Source organism: Malus sylvestris, chromosome 13 (genome assembly GCF_916048215.2).
Source record: "Malus sylvestris chromosome 13, drMalSylv7.2, whole genome shotgun sequence".
NCBI classification, from domain to species: Eukaryota; Viridiplantae; Streptophyta; class Magnoliopsida; order Rosales; family Rosaceae; genus Malus; species Malus sylvestris.
The window spans coordinates 1229367-1251991 of record NC_062272.1 but is presented as its reverse complement, the minus strand read 5'-3'; the positions used below and the strand labels follow the sequence as shown (position 1 = coordinate 1251991).

At 36.8% G+C, this 22625-nt stretch overlaps 2 protein-coding genes across 2 annotated transcripts; both read right to left on the bottom strand.

Moving 5' to 3' along the window:
• Positions 1-1271: 1271 nt before the first annotated feature.
• On the bottom strand, positions 1272-9909 carry LOC126596707 (uncharacterized). Its single transcript, XM_050263376.1, has 13 exons — positions 9296-9909; positions 8544-8661; positions 8058-8407; positions 7840-7971; positions 7663-7761; positions 7005-7530; positions 4595-4722; positions 4455-4513; positions 2565-2704; positions 2280-2405; positions 2080-2206; positions 1873-1932; positions 1272-1515 (listed from the first exon to the last, which is right to left on the bottom strand). Exons 1-12 carry the CDS (start codon positions 9739-9741, stop codon positions 1874-1876), a joined length of 2310 nt encoding a protein of 769 aa, XP_050119333.1. The 5' UTR covers positions 9742-9909; the 3' UTR covers positions 1272-1515; position 1873.
• Positions 9910-13374: 3465 nt separating this feature from the next.
• On the bottom strand, positions 13375-15228 carry LOC126596978 (nudix hydrolase 17, mitochondrial-like). The gene is made up of 5 exons (XM_050263706.1): positions 14907-15228; positions 14457-14547; positions 14261-14344; positions 13959-14087; positions 13375-13841 (listed from the first exon to the last, which is right to left on the bottom strand). Exons 1-5 carry the CDS (start codon positions 14978-14980, stop codon positions 13710-13712), a joined length of 510 nt encoding a protein of 169 aa, XP_050119663.1. The 5' UTR covers positions 14981-15228; the 3' UTR covers positions 13375-13709.
• Between the last annotated feature and the right edge of the window lie 7397 nt (positions 15229-22625).

Genomic DNA, 22625 nt, shown 5'->3' with positions numbered 1-22625 from the left:
CTTTTCCATCCACAATGTCTCCATAAATGGAGGAGTTGGTGATTCTCCTTTTTGGCTGCTTCCTGCTTAACAGCTAAGATAAAGTAATATATTGTTGGAAAGTCTTATTTACACACTTAATTTTATCCCGCAATGAAAAAAAAAAATTTACCTCTCAAGCATCTTTGTTAATTTTTTTATTATTGATCTTTAATTATTTATTCGATTCGACAATCGAAAATTGAGAGGAGCGTATGAAAAATTAAAATATGTGTGTGAATAACACTTCCCTATACTATTTTGGGCCATGAAACTTTACTTTAATATGTTTTCATGGTAAAGTAGACGTAAAAACTGACTTAGTAAGTAAACACTACTAAAAGAATCCAGGAATATCGTGCGTGTAGAGATAGATACTTGTTCTAGAAGGCCATAGATAATGACATAGATGACCATAACAACCAATTAGTCGACATGGATCATGACTTTTAGTTGACAGCCGATTTTATGGAGAATCACATTCTCAATAATGCACGTGAAATTGGAGGTGTTCTTCCATATTTTCAAACGACTTTATAGAAAAGCACATTCTCGTGAGTGTAGAAGTGATTATGGCCTTATCAGAATCATGAGTGATTGTGGCCCTCTCAGTTTCTCAGTTTCATTCTCGAACAAGCAGCGATAAGCTGAAATAGATACGTACCACAGATCTCTTAAACGAGTTCACACACACACAACACCAATTAATTAAGAAATGACGGTGTCACAAATTTAACTTACATCACAACACGTAATTGAGTACGACGTCGGCTGCTTCCATAACGAGTCTCCAGTTAAACAAATTTGATCACTGTTTCTCTTTATTTTTTATTTCAAGATTTCCCTTAACTTATACGGTTAAGCAAAATAGAAACATATTTTTTAGGATATTTAAAGGAAGAGGGAACAAATGTTGGTCTACCAAGCAGTTCTTTAAACCTCAAAAGAAATATTTTGAAACCGTCGTTTTCCAGTACGTGATGCGTAGAACACAAGAAAACGTTTGCTTTGCTGGAATTCTGAGCACACCTATACAATCTATATATATCCTTCAAAATTATACGTAACATAACATATACTAATATAATAGGGCAGCATTCGAAACGTTCAGGCGAACAAAGATTCTGTTTAATTGTAAGTTAATCGTTTTTCGACCTTTAAATCCTCCCGGGATTTGCGGGTTCTAGGCACCTACCCTTCGCTGCGATGACGACTTCTGTAAATATGCTGTACCAAATATTGATCTTCATCCATAACAAACATCAGTCTTGATTAGAATTCGAATTCAAACTACAGGGCTTCAGACATGAGATGGAAAACAAAAGGTATTGAAGAATCGGTACTTCGTAATCCATCGATTCATATAATTACATATCATTTACGCGCTTAACAAACTCGGTATTTGGAGTGGTTTCAAGTGTTTTCGGGATAGAAAATCTACGGAACAGCCAGCCAAATATATCATCCTCGTAAAGCTAAAGAGCCGTCCGCCCAATTCTGCAAATAGCACAATGCTGTCACATTCTAAAACCACAAGGTAAATATTCAGTATGCAATGGACTTATGTACAAGTCCTCGGAACACAACACGTTGAAGCTACTATAAAATAAGGTGGTTCGTGCGCAAAGTACAAACAACGTGTGTGTAATGTCCCCTATTATGTCTGTAGGAAAACATCACATATATGTCTTTCCACCAAAGGCATATGTGATGGCAGAACAGAGATTACAGCGCATCGCTACAGATGGAGCGATCCTTAATTACATTAGACATGACTAGCACATTGACGCTCCTTAACAAGTATCATTCAACGTATATAATATATAAAGTATCGTATATTTATTCAAGTCTGACCTTAGATAATGCAACATTTCACCACAAGCCCTTTTTGATCGACCCTTCCCTCTTCATTCCCTGAAAATACATATTCATATATTAACTCTCCATTTCTCTAGATGATATGAACAGAAGGCAAACAGAAGCAATGCAGTCCTGTTAATAAAACTTAAATACATAAAAAGGTAAAGCATGTTCAGCAAGAAACAGCTGAAACTAACAGACCTTCGGGTGGCTGAGCTAGCCTTCGGTTCTGTGGCAACATCATCTCTTTCTTCAATTGTGTCAATACGTCCTCCATCGTATATTCCCTTTGCCAATTGGCAAGCATGGGGAAAAGACTGGGTTCAACCTGGTAATTTGGCCACCCATCAGCTTGTTTCAACTATAACAAAGGAACATACTTGAGGGTAAGAATCACCTACCACTCCAGAATCATGATTGACACAGGTCATGTTTATCCGTGTTTGGAACCTAACAGTTGGCGGATTATCTGGATAATCCTTCCCACAGAACAGTTTCAATTGGTAAATGCGCCCTTCATGCACAGTCTAGCAAGAAGCAAGATCAGCAAGACATTAAGTTTCTTTATTCAAAGAATGACGTCGTTTCAATGCAGCTTGCCATGATTTTATTTTTTCTATTTTAGAAGCGCATGTATGAGCAGCAATTTACCCAAAAAAGGAAACTAATGAGAATAAGGAACCTACATTTGGGGGCCCGATAATTGTCCCTGTCCATGACTGCATATAAACATCATCAGCATCATCCATTCCATAGCTAACAGTGCCATCCCCAATTCCCTTTTCACCCCTCTCAAGCTCTTCCAGTAATCTGAAATTCCTGGGAACTACACACAAAAAAAGAAAAGAAAAACAAGACACATAATTACAACTCTTGCATCATGTGATCATAACAATTGTCCTACTGTAACAAATAATCACAAAAGAACTGGAAAAAGACAAGTGTTTAACAAAAAGGATTAACATATCTACTCGATGTAACAAAGAAAACCAAAGGCAGCTTCAGTCACAAATCTCATCAAATTCATGACAAAATTAGAAGCTAGTTCAACAAATACCAATTCATACAAGAGCATAGGCTATCTAATACAAAAAGGGGAATACTCCAGTTACTCTCCGTTATTTTAGTCCCTTATATTTTTCCAATGAAACTCCTCACAGAAATACTTTCATCGGCTTCTTAATAATAGCAGAGGTTCTATAAATTCTTTTCAGGAAAGAAATAGAACATTAGCTAAAGATAGTAGCTATAATTTCCAAGCTAAGGAGAGATGAGAAGTGTTTACAATAGTACGATAAAACACTACAATTTCAGTTCTAATTCTCACTTGCACTCTCTATGGAGAACCCATCTGAGAATTGGTTATAGAAAAGCGGAACCACCCTTGTGTTAGGAAAAACATGGCCACTGTCTCCTGACCAAAAGTAATGGTATTTCAAAATGATCTTGGTTCCCAGAGTGCTCCTATCCAGAAGAGATGTAAAAACTCATGCTAGCTTGAAAAGTTTGAGAAGTAAATTGTAATATCTGGATACCCAATCAGATACCCTTTTTAGAATGCCTTACTTAATGTAACGATAAAGATGAATAATCCTATCTCTCGTATTAGAAATTACATTGCATCCCCTGTAAGAGAAGGATGCTAAAAATTTATGAGGCATTTATTTTGGCACTGGTGAATCTGACCTGAGGCAAGATTCAACTATGAGTATATGTTCAGCTGGAGGGTTGTGGAGGAACTGACATACTGGGTTCTTCTAAAGACGGCAGAATAATGGGCAGCCCTGTTTATAGGAGAGAATGCAGGTTCTTGCATTTTCATTGCAAGGAAGTACATTATTCAGGCAAACCATTTACGGAAGACAACACTTTAGAACAAAACAGAAATAAGGGAGAAAAAAGAAACGGGTGACCAAGGCACAACATGACTTCTGAATCTATATCTAGTCACGCTACTAATTGTCTCAAGAATATCTGGTTCTGTTAATCTATATCTTATTTATCATAACAATGAATTCAGAAACAAATTAAGAACTCTTTTGACATCAAAAGTGAAAATTTCCAAATCACAATTTTCGGCCAAGAGGACAGATCATCCAAAATCATTGGCATTCACATAACGTAGCTTCGGTACTCTAGTGATTTGTGAGGGGTTAAAGATGAACCTCAAAGGCTCAACCGTATACATTATCGTTACATTTCCACTACCGATACAAACTTCATCATTCCTTGTCAAATTAGATTCGAATGATTCGATCCTTGGAGGACACTTTAGGCTAACAAATCTAACATTGATTTCATACCAACAACGATTCGCACGTGGTTCATAACCCAAAAAAACCAATCAAGCTTACAACTTACCCTATAATTCAGGACAAAGCAACCAAATTTATAACAAATTAAATTCAAATTAATCCACTTTACCAGGTTAACAAACAAAAATGCAATTAAGCTCAAACAAAAACAAAACTTTGATTCAGGAACAAAATCAACATACAACAATTAATCTGGATAAGCTTGGACGAATGTAAAATGAGCTAGAACACTGAAAAATCTAGGGTTTTTTGAAAGCTCACCGACAACGCTTGATCCTTCGGTTCCCATTTTTATGGGGGTTGAATTTTGCAGAGTCCGGATTCAGGTGAGATGGAGAGAGAGAGAGAGAGTAGCAGAGAGGTTTTGATGGTGGATCCAAGACTGCAGGAAGTCCAACTACGGTTCGCCGAGGGCAAAGTCGCGCATGGAGGAGGAAAAAAGGATAAAAAGCAGGAAGAAGAATAGAGGAGGAGGAGGGTCCGAGTCGAGTATTCCTTGAACTGAGGGTGTATTGTTATTCTTCTGCACCTGCGCATCTCACACGTTCATCAATCACTACAGTAGGATTTCCATTATTCCGTACATACCGGGAGAGTAAGTAGAAATCAGATCGTAGATCTGGCGGTGGGGAATAGGGATCATTGGCGGACAATGCATGCATATCGTAGCCTGCACTTTCTCTTTTTTTTTTTTGTTGGATATTTTTAGTAAACGGCAAGGGACAACAAAACCAAGCCCAATGGACCAAGGACAGCAAGGCAACATGTAACGAAGCAGCGAACAAAGTAAGAGGTCCAGAGTCTTGCAAAATGTAGGCGACCAACACAGGAAAAGGATTGCGAAAGCGATTTTCACACTCTCATTTTGCATAATAAAATATTTTTTTTGGAATTTATAATCTGCAGTTAATTTATCTCTGAATTCTTATTTTATAATCTGAGGTAGGTCTCGGGACTTGGGAGTAGCCTCTCCATAAATAGGGATAAGGTTAGCCGACATTCACCTCTCCCAGACCCTGCGTAAAGCGGGAGCCTTATGCACTGGGTACGATCTTTGAACTTTTATTAACAGTTAAATTTTGAGATTATGTTCAATTTTTGCAATGTTTTTCAGTCCAAGCAATAGAGAGGACATATATGGCCCATTGCCGGAGAAGCCGGCGTTTACCCGTCAGTTTACTCTTGGAGAGGTCATGCAAAGGTTCTTCAAACTCAATGTCATCACTAAGGTTTTTTTTTTTTTGGTTAAAGTGAGATCCAAAATGATCGCCAACAAAGAACTTTTATTAAAACAAACACACATTTACAAAACAAACAAAGACTCACTTTATTCCTATAGACAAACAAAGAACGGGCCTAAAAACAAAGAAAACATAGAAAATGAGCCCAACAACAGTGAAGTCCAAACACTAGGGGTGAGCACTTAGAACCTAAAACCAAAACCAAAGCACGAACCAAATCAAACCGCACCGAATGGTTTGGTTTTGTGGTTTTGAAATGGTTTCTGTTTTGAAACTGAACCGCAACATAGAAAGCAGTTTGATTCTAGTTTTGACTTTTGAAAACCGCATCGAAACTGAACCGCACAGTAAATATTAATAAACATTTAATTAAATGTCCATATTAGACTTCATGTTTTAATTGGTTGCTTGTTAGAATCTATATACTTAGTATGGACTCAACCACACTAGAATATCATTATTCTTCATCACATTTTTTCGTTCATTAACTTGAAGGACCTTTGTTATTTTATATCATCATACACACACACACACATATGTACAAAGGTGGACTAATCATGTTATCAAGAGTCGAACAATGATCTAATGAAGTCCACTCATTTGAAGCATGATATCACATATTCTAGTATGACAGTTTTGCTTACGTTTAATGAATTCAAAGTTATTCAACTTGTTTTATGTTATACCTTGTATGGGACAACCTTTTATTGCACAAACCATATTTTAACATCACAACTGCATGCAACATGCTAATTGTTTACATAACAAATGTCTTTTTCCTATTGCTCCTGGGAAATGCTTATTAATATGTTAAATTGCAAATTGTACATTTTTTCTTAAAAACCAAACCGAAACCGTTTGAAACCGCACCGAATTGAACCACAAAAAATTTCGATTTCACTCAAACCGTACCCACCCCTACCAAACACAATAGAACGTCTGAGAACCATCCACTATGCTCTCCACCGCCGATCCAAGAATCAACCAGCCATCCGATTCTGTCCACCGCCGATCATCACCTCTACAGACGCCACTTGCGCACAACTATCAACAAGAGATGGTCGACGAGAGAGAAGCCAACCATCAGAAAGAAGTGGGAAATTCCCAAGCATCACCGTCTGAAACAGCAGACAAAAAGAAGAACGTGGTGGTCTAGGAAACACCCAAGCCGAATAAAACACTGGAACTCTACACACGAACTCAACAAAAAACATGGTTGAAAAGCGAAGCAAGGAAGCCGTGAAAAGGGATACCCACGGGGGTTGAGGAATTGGAAAGGCTAGAGAGGAAAATTGGAAGAACCATCAGCAGATGGAAGAGGAGAAGAAAGAAAAGACAAAAACAAAAGACCACCCACCGATCCCAGCCACAGCTAGGATCGGCGGCACCAAATGGAAGCACGATCGGGAAATCACCCACAAAATGGTGAGAAGCACCCACCCTCAAGCAGAGGGAAGGACTGTAGCCGCCTACCGACACCCTGATTTATTTATTATTGTTCATCACTAAGCTTTTTAGAACATGCGTCAATGACTAAAGCTTACAAATCGAAATGATGTGCGTTCTAATCTAACCCAAACGATTTCTGACCTACTGATGGGAGCCTTGGTGTTTCCAGTTTCCCATCCCCAAACCACTCTGACATTTCTTCATCGTCGGTGGAATCAGAAAGCTCCAATCGTTTTGGAATATTGACACTGGATTCGTTAATGTTTGCCTTATTCGTCAAGGCGCTTTTGCTCCTCTCTAACATCTTCAACTTCCACAAGTCCCTTTTTTTCGGATTCTGAGACAATTCGGTCTTACCTCCTGCGATGGGAAAATCTACCAACCCGGAAGCCTCATTCCATGAGTTCGAGCGATTGCAGTCGTCTTCTTCTTCGTTTACAAATCTCCACTTGTCTGCACCTCTAGTTCGACTTCGTCCATATTGACTCGTCTCAGTAGTGTGAGGAGAACTCAAACTCTTAGTCCTAGGGTAGCTTCCGTCGTCGTGTACGGGTTCAGCAGAAGCCTCTGAAGAATGTGCTGCCTTAGGCCTTTTATGATCGCATTTTAAGCACACCATGTTTCTCTTAAAGTTGATATAATTGCACCTGCACAAAAACAGATCTCTAATCATATACAGGTCAATTAGAATTTAGATATATGGAACCACTTCAAAGGGAAGCATTGATTTCCAAAACAAAAACAAATGAATGCCAATTGCATTCGGTAGAGAAACTCACGAGTCGCACTCCCACTCCCCGGGATTTATCTGCCGCTTTGGAGGCTTCTCTTTGCATTGTAAGCATCTACCGTTCTTCGCAAAATTTAAGAAACTGCATCTGTAAAGGAAACTAAATGTCTTAATCTCAACAAGAAATGGAATTACAGAAGAAAGTTAAGATCTTAGCAGCCATTACTTGTCACATATCCAGTCCCCCTTCTTCAACGGAAGATGATCTTGTTCCTCTCTTAGACGTGTCAGTCTTTCTTGGGAAAAATCATCGCAACGAAGGCACTTGAGATTTCTAGCAAAGTTTAGGAAGTTGCATCTGCCAAAAGAAATATTAATAAGGATTAAACAACCAATCAAGATTCAATAATCGTAAACAACTACGTGATCAAGCTGCCAAATTACTTGGGGCAAAGCCAGTCGCCTGGCTTCATTGGAACATTTATTTGGCCCTTTTCTTGTGGAATTGAATGGTCCGACACCGAAGCAACCCTCTTTATGGTTGTACTTGTACTCTTTGGGGGATTGGAGTCGATGTTCTGAGTGCTCTCCCCTACCATCTGTTTCAGTAGCCGTCTCACTGAGTCTTTGACCATTTTGTTTAGACATGGCTTGTTCTCCACTGTACCAGTAGTGGGATCAAGCCCATACGTTAACAAGAAACGCATGACATCCACTGTGCGCCCACCTTCATCTTCCCGTGCCTTCACGTACGCTCTCTCACAGTCTCCTCTCAAATTGCAGGAGCTGCAAACCTACTAAAATGCCTGTTCTTATTAGATATGACAATTCCTAGTTATATCTCAAGCTTTCTTTCTATTAAATCAAAAGAAGACTGAAAATATAGGCTCATTCAAATAAGAGGAAAATACTCAGAAACTAGGGACATACATCTCCTTCATCAACACCCACATACGCCCTTAGACGCTTTCCTGAGTTGATGACTTTCCTATCGAGGCTCGGGCATCCACATCGGGCAATGATCTGGATATCTTTCCTTGACAACATCCTGGCAACAAAGGGATTTAATGAACAAAGGTCTAGAATACAACAACAACAACAACAACAACAACAACAAAGCCTTTTCCCACTAAGTGGGGTCGGCTATAACAAAGGTCTAGAATACAAATATCATATTTCAAATCCAAGTCAGTAAACAACATCTCGCCTTCAAAAACAATATAATCATCCATTCATCCTTATCATGCACACACTTGAAATGAAAACTGCAAGCTTAAAAGTTAATAGTAATGGCGAACCAAAACGATCTGAGTCATTTCGAACTCCACATACAAATTCCGCTGCCAAATCTAAACATGCCGTGCCTCGCATCCCACAAAGTTCCAATATCAAACAGGTTGCATCACAAAAACTCATAAAACGTTTCTGGGTCGTAAAAGCACTTTCTGGATAAGCACTAGGCACCTTTTCCAGGAAGCACTTGGGTGCTTATGAGCATAAGTGCTTTCTGCACGAACAGTCCCAACCAGCCACAAAATACGCAGACGGGAAAACATTTCATCACAAGCTTTGTACTCAATGTAAATCGTTTTTCAATCCAAAATAATCAAATTCACAACCTCAAACTTGAAAAGAATAACACTTTCAAAATTCATCCCTTCATACCAAAACATCACCATTACCTTAAAAGACTAGACCGGTCCCGAGCAAAATTCAGACAAGCGGTTCGAATACGGTTCGATTCCTTCGGACCCACTTCACCGTTCCGAAACGGGTTCTCGTCGCCATCAAAGTATCCTCTTTTCAACAAGCACTCCATCAGGTCCACCCACTCCCGCCACGGATGCGAAATCTGAACCGCACAACATTCCCCACTGGTCGAGCCGCCCTGCTCGGGGGGTTCACCAACGTCCGGCGCCAATTGGGTGATTATGTTTGTGGGTTTTGAGTCCTTCGACGATTGAATCTCTCTAACTTCGTTGACTATGAAGTCGAGCTTCGGATTGGGAGCTAGGGTTTCTCTGAGGCTGTGAAATTGGGAAATAGGGGCTAAAAATTTTGGTGCTTTGAGGTGGGTTCTGAGGAGAGGATATAGAGAACCATGGCCGGCTATGAGAAGCTTGTTCATTTGACAAATATTTGGTTTAGGGTTTTCTGATTTTGGCCGCAAAGGGACGGGGTGACCGTTATATTTGTTTGAAGTTATGAACCCTGATTCAGGGTTTACATTGCGCAACAGAAAGGCGTATAAAGATGGTGATGAACTGCTTTTGAGAAATTTTGAAAAATAGCCAATTTCAAAGGCACGAATTGAATTTTAGCCTAATCTTCTAACTTCTTATAATTTTAACAATAAAAAGTCTTAATTATCCTTAGTAATACTAATCGTCACCGTCTCCTCTTTCCCTCTCATTTTTTTTTTCACAAGACGCGCCGGTCCCAGCCTGCAACCCTTTTCTCATCCTTTGGGACCAAGTCCCCCAGCGAACTTGAAAAACATGAGTTTTTGCATCTTAACACTATGTTTGAATGAGAGAAATAAACTTGAAATTTGGATTAAAGATAAAATTTATAAATTGACATGCACCAATTCCCTTGTTTGGATTCATAAATATAGAAATTTAGAATTTCCGCATAAAAAAAAAACTTGGAATTTGGAACCTCCAATTCCCAAGTTTAAATTTCATGTAAATAGATGTCATTTTCCAATTTCTATGATTGAAAGTTTAAAAACAACAAATTCCGTATTCAAATCCATTGTTCTTTTAGGTTGCCCAAACAAGAAAATTCACAAATTTTATAAAATAAAATTCCATCATTTTAAAATTCCTTAGTAATCTTAAATTTCTTCATCCAGACTTAGTGTAAGTGTTCAATAGACAAGAACCAAATCTTGAATTTTGTTTATTGTTTCTTCTCTTCTAGTTTTTGTTTGACAAGTTTCACAAACCCAACTACAACAGCAATGATGAAACATTTTTGGCATCAATTTCCTTTGTTTTGGCAAAAATATCAATTCTCAACCCAAAAACAATGGTAAATCATTGATACTTTCCCGAAGAGTTTTATCTGTGGGTGTTTCTTGTACTCTACAAGGCATGTTCTTCCAAACCCACCTTTTCTTTACAAGAATATGTTATTATTTTTTGTTCAGTTTGTTGGTTTTGCACTTATAAGGTGTTTGACTGCTGAGAAAATGGTGGGGAAAAGTCAAGCCATAAGAAGTTCTCTCGTGTTTTCCCTGGTTTTAAAATGTTCTTCTTTTAGGATAAATGAAATTTGAGAAATTTGATTGTAGTGGGATTAAACTGAGCACAAGTATTGAACTTTGCATTCTACATTCAATTTGAATTGAAATTTGCTAGGACCAGCGCTTGCTGGCCGACTATTGCACTAATTGTAGCAGCTCAAGCTTATGCGAAAGGAGAGGAGAGGAGGAGACGGAGAAGATTAGTATTACTATAGGGTAATTAAGACTTTTTACATGAGTTTTTGGTTAAAATTATAACATATTAGAAAGTTTGGCTACAATTTAATTCGTGCCTCTAAAATTGGTTATATTTCAAACTTTCCCATTGCTTTTAGAACAATTTGCAGCAACGTCCTTGTAGTTTATTTAAAATTTCACCATCATCCTTGCGGACTGTTAATTTTCAGTTTTGTCCATGTAGGTTTTTTGTTTTTTGTTTTAATTTTTATGCACATTGATGTTTGAGAAAATTTGGACTAAGCGACATAATATATCAGCTATAATTTGGTATTTATTATGCGAGTCAAATTTAAGATTTGAGTCTTCTCACTGGCTAATTGAAAGTTGAACACTTAATCGATTCAAGTCATTGGATAACAATTGATAAAAATGAAATCAATCTACGAACGACGAAACTGAAAACTCAAATAAACTACCATCCAAAGTATAGTCCAGAAAATTAACATAAGAATATTAAAGCTGTGCTAGAAGATGTAAAACAATGAAATTTTGTTCATTCTATAAAAGTTTGTTCTTTGTTTAATGATTTTCTACAATTGGGATTTTCTACGGTCTATTTCAAGTATTTTAACTGTTAGATCTTTGTTTAATGATAAAAAAATCAAGATCTAACAGTTAAAAAGTCTGGAGCACAGAGCACCATAGAAACTTTGTTGCTGCAAATGTTGCAGTTCAAATGGAAAAGTTGTTGCATTGTCCGCGACAGTTTGGATTGATACAAACTGGGTTGTGGATGAAGGGAAAACCACCAGCACTGTCGGATTGGATTGGACTATATTGTCCATGGCTGTTTCTTTGTTCTGGTGCATACGAAAGGTCATAAACTGGTTGTTGAATGAAACCACTACTGGTACTGTTTAGTTGGACTGAACCCGTAGACCATTGAAGGTTTTTGACCTTAACAACATGATCCGTATTCTTAATGATTTCTACGTCGTCGTCACTGTCGTCGGCATGTGTTGTCAAGGGTGAACTTCTAGATTGCCGAGGAAAATCTCGATGACTTTTCACCAAACAAGTCTGCATTCAGAAAAGTTTATCAATCAAAGGAGCAGCCATTTTTTGGATAAGATCGTTTGTTTTTGTTATTAAGGACGAATTATTGTATTAATAAAGTCTTTACATGTCAATAATTCATTATATACTGACATTAGGGTTAATTTAGCGGTGATGGTTGGTGAAAGATGATGAATATGAGTACGCTAGGTCAAAAAATAAATAAATAAAGGAACTGACATGTTATTCATATCAACGATATCAGTGTTCTACACAGATAACTACGTTCTGAGCATTGAAAAATTGATGAAGAAGAATGATGTACAAACCGTTGATAAACGCATTGAGGCATCGGCGCAGGCGAGTTCTAGTTGTTTCCAAAAAACTTTCTCGTCAAAATTAGGGTTTTCCACATGAATATGAGTCGTTGGAGCAGCACTCATCTGATTATGTGGTGACAATTCTGCCAACAGATTCTCTGAATCCAGAGTTGATTGACTCTTGGGCAAATTGTTGACCTCTTGAGGAGGAGGAGGAGGAGGATGAGATTGACCAAAGAATGGTTCAAGCTGCTCATTCTCGGATATGAGAGAATTTTCGGCATACTGCCACATGATGGTACTATATTGTGATACATAATTATTTTTCTTTTGGCATAATCTTTGAATTGTAAGAAGGAAATTGACGAAAAAAAATGTGCCAAATGTATAGAATTGGTGTAGTTAGGGTTTCCTTAATATAATGTTTTAGGAATTAATTAAGCAGAAAGACATAATCTATTTGGTTTAGGAAACAGTTATATATGTCTGGTACTAATGAAATTCCGAATCCTTGATTGGACTCGAATATGAGATATTTGTATGACATACCAAAGCCGGAATTGGATACTCTCCAAGGCAAAGCCCTCGAGATCCTCATGACTCACTAACACGAGCCGTTGAATTTTGATTCAACGACTACAATTATTATAATTAACTTTTAGAAGAGCTCCCTGTTTGTAACTGTTTGATCAAAATACAACGGCCCGTGTTATTGGGTCCAATTCCACCAAAGCCTACCCAAATTTTTACCAAAATTAAGCAATTTCATGGCAACTGGTGTACTAAAGTACCATGTACGTACCTACCGCAGTTTGGCCACCTAAAATTTCTTTCACTTGATTTTTTTTAACGGCGGCAATCCTAACGGTCTCTGTAGCAGGTAATATTTCGTCAAACTTTAAATCAGTTGGTAAAATGTCGCAAAATTAATTACATGTTGCAAAACGAACACTACTGAATTAAATGCATTGAATTCATAAAATTATTAATTCACATACATGCATGTACATCATGTACATATATCCTGCAAATTTTTCTTCTCTAGTCCTTATTTTTCAACACATCAACTTGCTCTCTCTCATCGGAAGATGGAGAATAGCAACTTAGAGACGGGCAACAATTAAACACTAAAAATAAATTATGATAAATACAAACTAAAAAACTAATTCCCTTTTTACACTTTTTGGTCTGCTTTGGAAGTTTGCCCTAGACCAGTCCAATTTTCTGGCTGGACGGAAACTTCTTCTAGGCAATTTATATGTACAATGCGAGGGAATCTTGATTTGTTAATTAATTGAAAGAACAAGCCAGTACATTCTCCTCCCCTTGTTTTTGTTCCGAGGTAAGCCGTTCGACCAAAATGTCCAACGCTTCCTTCATCCACCAATGTTGGCATGCCTCTCTCGCTTTCGCTGCAGTCATCTGTATAAAATATTTGGATCACATAAGATTTATTGTTGAAATCGAAGAATCATTGTCTAATAATACAAAAATAAAAATGTCTGCATATAGATCAAATTGTAATTTGCACAATCATACCCATATTCTTTGTCGTACATTCTTCTCAGGCCAAAGATCTAGTTGCTCCTTGACAAACAAGGGAAACATGTACCCTTCATAATATGTCTCTTGGCTTTTGCTCATGAAACACCATTTTCCCAATTGACACTGCCATCGTATATTACAACATAAAATTAGGACAAATTTTTTGCCAAAATAGAATTTAATTCCGCGGTAGAACATTAATCCCAACATCAACAACAATAATTCGACTCTCGCCTGCCCACTTTCGCTCCTCAATCAAAAGCGAAAAGGGAAGGAAGAAAAAGGAAGATACCAACCTCAACATTGCCTAAAACACCTGCTTCTTCTAGTGACTCTCTTGAAGCAGCTTCTTCTACGGATTCATCAAGTTCCCAACCCCCCTAAGTAATAAACAAATATATAGTTGAATTTGATGGATATATAGAGGGTAGAAAGCAATCCGATACCTCAAGAAATAAAATTAGAAATGAAAGGAAATTATATAATTTATACCTTAGGGAACATAAATGCATTGCCTTTCTGTGAAGTGATCACAAGAACTTCCAATTCATCACTGCCATCTTTGTATCTATAAGGTATGCATCTGCAACATTGAATACTAAGCAAATTAAACAAACTATTAATCGTGATTACCTTTACAAAAATCTAAAATAAGGGAAGTCAATCGTCGGAGCAATAAAAAAATCATAAACCAAATGGAACTTAAATGGGAACAACACATATGGATTTGTTCGACATGGATCTATGAGTCCATCCCATGGCGACGAGAGATTCTCATGTACACGAGATGTACAACCAGGTATACGTAAGAATTTTTTCTCTCCGCCATGAAAGAAAAGGAACATGAATGGAAGGAGCCAACCACTACTTTTTCAACATAACAAAACCATGTCAACAAAAGCTCAACAACAACAAAAACAAGAAGAAGGAAAAGAGCTTCACCCTACGACTTGCCGGCGGCCCATGTTGTACCTCTGCAATTCCCTTCCTGTCCGAGAAACTAAACAAGTCATCATTTTCAAATCAAGGCTCGCAATTCTGATCAACCAAACTTATTGAATGCAGAAAAGGCCTAGAAACAAAAGGGTAAAAGGGTCGTTTGGAAATATGAATTGGCTAGGATTTGTTGTGTTATTATATCCCAATTCCAAAAAAGTTGATCGAGTTATATACTTATTGGAGGTTAAGACAGAAATGCAATTGTGCAATGTAAGTTCAGGTTTTGAGGCAGAGAGAAAAAGGAAGGGCTGGCAAAAACACATCAACTCGCTAATCGCTATATATAGAAAAATGGTTTTGAAGGGCACCGTTTCAAAAAAACAAAGCACGTGTCTCTCTCTCCCTATCTCTCCATACTAATATATTACTATATTGGGTAGGTCTTCTATGTATCTCCTGTAGTTTATCATATGAACGTTAGAATGTATTTCCTGTAATGTATCCATATGAACGTTAAGAAACTTTTTTGTATGTCAGGAATTCCTTTTATGTAGATGTGAATATAGTATCTTTTTACCTGTTACATAATATGAATGGACGACATAATTGATATATCTCATTTTTAATGTATATTTAAAAAATAATTATACATTTTAGAGTTTGAGCGAAATAATAATATTATGTAACAATTATTCATTGAAAAATAATAATTCTTGTGTCGTGGGTGCGTATGAGCATTGTCCCGCTGAAAAACTGTCTCGAAATATAGAAAATAAAAGAGAGAGTCCAAACTAATGTCGTGGGTGCGTACGACATTCACATCGCCTTCTAAGACGCATCTGTTTTAGAGTTTCTATGTCGTTTCCCAACAATCACCCTTTCTCTTGTTATTAGTTGGAGTCCACCCGGCGAGAATTCACTGGGCGGCTCGAAGTTGACTTTTTAGAACGAGAAATGATCCGATCTTTAAAATTTTATCCAAGCAACAACCCACTAGCTTTGATTCCTTAAAAATTATAATAATTTTTTGTTATTAGATGAAATTTCAAATGTCCAAATCAATTAATCTGGTGGTCTTAGTGGAAGAAATCCACGGAGAGGATCTCTTCTCTTTTAGTACATCCTCACGTGGACGAATCATGGTCATGCCAATTACTTCTTACTTTTTAAATTTTTTTCCCTTTCTAAGTTATTCTAGGGTTTTGCATTTTTAATTAGGTACGTGCATCCATCTCTAGTGACGAGTATGCTTTTCTAGCTTATCACTTTATTTTTTACGTTATCAATATATCTATTTGATGCAAATGGCCTTTTATTATAGTGGCAAAGAAGATTGTTGCCCTTACACTACAGCGTAAGTTCAAATTTCGTCAGTTCCTTAATCTAACAAATCTATCATTGACAAAAAAATAATAATAATATATCTATTTGATTGATAGGGCATAAAAAGAGTTGCGAAGAAAACGGATTTTTAGTTAAAATGGTCTCTAAAATTGTCATTAACTCTTCTAAATGGTTATTGAGATTTAAAATCGATTGAAGTGATACTAAGATTGTCCATTGTCAATCATTTTTCTGTGAAAAATCTCTATTACATTGAAGAAATCACAAGTCAAGTGAATTGCTTGATTTGACAAAAATACCCTAAATGTAACTGAGATTTTCACGGAATGACAAAAATGATTGACAATTGACAATCTTATGGACCACTTCTATTAATTTTCAATTTTAAGGACCAAAATGAGAAGTTATGTTAATTTTAAAGACAATTTTGGCTAAAAATGGAAGAAAACTTACCTGAAATCAGTTTGCTTCATACTTCTTTTGATATAAGAGAAACATGTTTCGTTTTAGTTTCTTTCGTAGTCAAATATACAAGTCTAATTCATAAGTCGATTAAAAAAAAGACGAATTCTTTGAAAAATCCAATGCAAGTGAAGAAAATAAGCAACAACTCTATCCCACTATGTTATGCGTATCTGGTACGTGCACATGCAAAGTACGTATCGAATAAGTGGTGGAAATTGCATGGAAATGGGAGTAGGTTGAGCTGTAGAGAAGAAGAATAATAAAAATAGATAATGGATATCATAGTAATCACACACATTGTGCTGCTTTTATTCCACTTTGATTAAGACACAATGCACGCCGTACAATGAATGTCACGTCGAAGAAAGAAGAGATTTTGTGGATTTTTTTTTTTTTTTTGCATGTGCTTATAAATAATTTGAATGCTTTCATATTGTAAATTAGTTTTATGGTAAAATTTCAATTATTTTGTTGGTATTTGAATCGTCGCTAGTTTATGATCTAGTAATATACATCTCCGTTATAACTAAGAGGTTTCATATACAACGATTTCGATATTCAATTATGAGTGATCTAATATGCATTTAATTTAAAGAAAAATTAATGAAAATGATTTGAAAATTTTAAGTTTTAAAGATAAGGACAAAATAAAGGGTAAAGTAAATAGTATCAGAATTGACTTTTAATATAAAAATATGATTTTTTGTTAAAATAAGAGTACCAAAAATTTTTCGTTAAAGTATTTTTAATTTAAATCTTCAATTGTCATCATGGTATCGATTAAAACAAAAAGAATAAACGACCCAAGACGAAAGAGACATGACAAATGAATTTTATAAATATAAAAGTATACATCCATAGGGATGTGATATTCACACACCCCATTTTACTTCTCACACATCCTTCTAATTTTCGGCCGTCGGATCGGATGAATTGAAGAAGATCAACGGACATAAATTAACAAGGGGTGTGTGGGAAGTAATTTGAGGTGTGTGAATAGCACATCCCTAATTAAAATCCAAAACAGGTCGCCTTCAAAGAGAGATGAACGAGTTAGAGGTTTGAACTGGTCGGACTCACATGCAGTGGAAAAATAGTTGCATATCCGCCCACTCCCAAAGAATTATATGGTCCCTATTTCGTCCCTTTCTATTATTTAGTCTTCAAACACACAAATTTAAGCCTCACATAAAACATATATATATATATATATATATATATAGAGAGAGAGAGAGAGAGAGAGAGAGAGAGAGACATGCAGTGGAAAAATAGTTGCATATCCGCCCACTCCCAAAGAATTATATGGTCCCTATTTCGTCCCTTTCTATTATTTAGTCTTCAAAAACATAAATTTAAGCCTCACATAAAACATATATATATATATATATATAGAGAGAGAGAGAGAGAGAGAGAGAGAGAGAGAGAGAGAGAGAGAGAGGGAGGGAGAGAATGGGGCACTTGGGGTGGAGGCTAAAGTTATCTTAGGTTTTTTTTTTTTTTTTTTTTTAGACTTTGGATAGAGAGAGAGAGAGAGAGAGAGAGAGAGAGTGGGGCACTTGGGGGTGGAGGCTAAAGTTATCTTAGGTTTTTTTTTTTTTTTTTTGTGACTTTGGATACGGTCTTTATTTAGTAACGTTATTTGATTGAAATCTTGTTGGTTTTTAGTTTTTTATTTAAGTCCTTGAAATTAATATAATAATGTATTTCTATGTAGGTTATTATAATTTGAATTAAAATTTGATATTTGTAGTTATTTATATTAATGAGATTTTAAATAAAAATTCATAATTTGTGGGATTGAAAATATTAAAAAATAAATTATACTTATTCAAAAAAATATATAATTTATCCTAATGACATGATTTGTCATTACGATAAATTATATTTAAATAAAACCCATGTTTTGTCATTACTTATATTAATGACACTTTACATACAAAAAATTGGTAATTTTTTGTCACAGCCCGTCCCGGGATTTATATATCGGGAGCGTGAAATGACGATTTTACCTTCGACGTTACTAAGGTATGTGTGTAATATGTTTTGAATTTTCATGGTTCCTAAGTTTCTTTGGAAAAAATTGATTAAGTTGGATAAAATTTTGAATGGTTGGATTGTTTGTCGGTTAAGGATTTAGACAAATGGATGGTGGGGATCATTTTGGGACATCACAAACCCTCCATCCCTCTCTCCCTATCCCGTGGACTCTCTCTCTCCTTTACCCCGACCCTCTCTCACTCTCTCTCACCCAAAAACTGTACGGACAGCACCAAAACCACCCCAAACTTCATGGATCGATGTGGAGATTAGTACCATCGTGTTCGTGAGTGTCCTACGAACTCAAAGATACCATTTTCAGGTAAGAACTCCTTCGTTTTCATGTTTAAAACCCGAGGACCGAATGTGGCACTATTCATGAACTTTATGTTGGTTGATTTTTAGGACAATCCAAGCTCACAGTGAGCTTTAGGAGGTCCTAAGGAAGCTCGGGGACGTTCGTTGGGAAGTTTTGGACGTCGGGATCGTGAAATTCAAAGTTGGCCGAATTATCGAACTACCTCAGGTAAAATTTAGTGGAATTTAGACCTTGAAATTGGTGTAATGTGATTCCTCATGCTTAGAGCTTCATTTTGGTACCAATTTCGTGAAAAATGGTTGAAAAATGAGTGAGAAACCATAGTTCGAAGTTTTGCCCAGAAACCGGCGACGTCACCAGAGAAGACAATGGCATATTCCGTTAAAGTTAACGGAATATGCTAACGCCGTTAGTTAACCCTAACGGTAACCGTTAGCTTTTGACGAAATATTCCGAGGAATATTCCTGACGCCGTCCACGACTTCCGTTAGGGCACCTGCGCGTGGGCCGCGCGTAGGGCCATGCCCTGGCCGGCGCGTGAGGGCGCGTGGAGAGTCCAAAAATTGTTCTAAAAATTATGCGACGTCCGTGACGTCGAGTAGATCGATGTGGTATATTCATATACCCAAATTGAGCACCGTATGAAAAGTTATTTCGAATTATTGGTGATGTGTTTAAAATTAACGTTTTTATAGTTGTTTCGCATATAGGTGACGTATATCCCGAGGACGAGCGTATCCAGGGACGCCACGGGGGTTACGACCCGTCGACTTATCAGTGAGTGGGCAGTTTTGATTTCGTATTACCTATATACAGTTATTTTTTTCCCAGAAAATATGTTTTTATGGAAGTTATGAATTTAATTGCCATGCATGAAATCATTGAGATATTTAGTTTGATTATTGATGCATATATATGTGAATTGACGCGGTGGACGTTCAGGTGAGTTTATTTATATTTCAGCTGAGTTATATATGTGAATTGCCTTGAAAGCTCATAACCTGCACCTAGGTGATAGTGCTTATATTGTTATTCACCACACCGCACGCTCGTCTTGGATCCAAGTAGGTGGATGTCGTACAGACCATGTGAGGGTTCCGACATGCTAGTTGTACAGATCACTAGATGTGATTCCAACTAGTGGGTGACCTTAGTTATGCGCGCCGATGATTGATGAGAGAAGCACTAGAGCGTATTTATACACCTGTCATCGTACAGACTACTATATGTAGTTCCGAGTGACGTGCAGAGTTGAACCGTACAGGTCACCGAGGTGACTCCGGTTGGATTGGATGTTGAGCTTTAGAATCAGCCGTACAGGACCAATGTAGGGTCTCCGGTTGATTTATTATTTCACCTGATTGATATTGATGCATTCTGATTATATTTTGGACATGGCATATCATTTCTGAGATATTATGATGATGGATATGTGCTGAGTTATGATGTGGCGTATATATATATATATATGTATAAATACTATTTTCTGGGAAAGTATACAGGTTTTTACGGTGAGGGGATTAGAATTGTTTTAATGAAATGTTTTGAAAAACTCTTTGGTTTTACTGACCCACTCATTTTGTTTTGCGCCCCTCCAGGTTCTAGTTAGCAGTTAGTGGCTCTCGAGGTCTTTTTCCGGCATTCTGACAGACTCTTGTCATGTAGGACTCACCTGAGGGTGATGTATTTTTTTATTTTAGTCCTACTTGACTGCACTTAAACCTATGCTCTGAATTCACTTGTTTGCTTTATAACTAGTCCGGATATTTTAGTAGGTTGTTCTGTTAGAGTTTGGTTTGAATTCCTGCTTATGTATGTTGTTGTTTCGCTTCCGTGTCGCACTTATGGTTACGTCACGCTCACGTGACGGCTAGCACACCTGGATCCTCTGGATCGGGGTGTGTCATTTTTAGACGGTACATTTTTCATACAAAAAGTTGGTACATTTCATACAAAAATGTGGTACGTTTTATATGAAAAAATTGGTACATTTTATATATAAAAAAACAATGGGTACATTTTAGATTAAAATAAATAGGCGTTACATTAAAAAATAGGTACATTGTACATAAAAAAAAGGTACTTACAAAAACAAAAATTGGTACATTTTACATAAAACAAAGTGGTCATTTTTAAAGACAAATGGGTACATTATTAATAAATTATTGGTACAAATAAAAGATAAAAAAAATGAGTACAAATAAAAGTTTGAAAAATGGACACAAAAAGAATTAATATATCAGTACAAACTAAAATTGAAAAGAAAATTGGTACAATTTAAAAAAAAGGTTGCAAATTAAAATGGGTACAAACTAAAAATAAAAATATATGATACAAAGTGTGTGTGTGTGTGTGTATGATACAATTTAAAAAAAAAGGTTGCAAATTAAAATGGGTACAAACTAAAAATAAAAATATATGATACAAAGTGTGTGTGTGTGTATCAAATGTAACGTTTATAACACTAAATGAATATATTTAGAAATAAAATTTAATTGTCTTGACATGTAAAATATTTTATTATTGAAATAATATATGACGTTTATTAAAACCAAGGCACTGTGACGACCTGTCCCGAATAAATATATGTTTTTCTCCCCGAATGTGTCATAGCCCATCCCGGAGTATTATTTTCAATGGCATGAAATTACAATTATACCCTTGAACCTTATGGTGTGTGATATGTTGGTTACGGTTTCATTCTTAATTTTTCCTAAGTTTTGGAATACTTAGGACTTAAGTGTTTTGTTTTGGTTTGTTGGGGACAAACTAGGACCACATAACACACCCACACACCACACATGTGCTCTTTCTCTCTCCTCCCTCATGGATTTTTCTGAAAATCCGTACGATTGTATAGACGAACTTTGGAACCAACCATAGACGCACATATCGACGTCAAGAAGGTAAGATTTGAATTCCTTGCAAGTCTATGAGTTCATATATGTCATTTTTAGATCGTGAAACCCTCAAAACCTCGAGAAACCATCACCCCCGATTTGAGTAATGTTCACGTGGTCGTAATTATGGATGTTTTAGGGAATTTTAAGCTCGTAGGAAGCTTTAGGACGTTCTTACAAAGCTCGGAGAAGAAAAACCAGGCAAATTGGACGTCGGGAGACCTAGTTTCGACGAGTTGCAATTTGGCAGAATTATCGAGGAATTTTCCGACATGATTTCGTAATTTTTGGAGCTTGAAATTGGTAAGAATGTGTTATATTCATTGTAAGCTTCAATTTGGTATAAGTTTCATGAGTTTTGGTGCAAAAATGAAGAAGTTATAAAGATTTTAAGATTTTCCAGTTTCCGGTAACGGCGACGGTCGCCGGAGTTAGAAAAAAGAAGACAGAGAATATTCCGTCAAACTTGACGGAATATTCTAACGCCGTCAGGTAAACTTAACGGTTTCTGTTGCTTTTTAACGGAATATTCCTAACGGCAGTTAGGATTCCGTCATGGTTACCCGCGCGTGGGGACGCGTCTGGCCGTGCCTTAGCCGGCGCGTGGGTGGTCGGAAAATTTTTCTAAAAATAAGGGGATGTTCCTAGGTTGTGTAA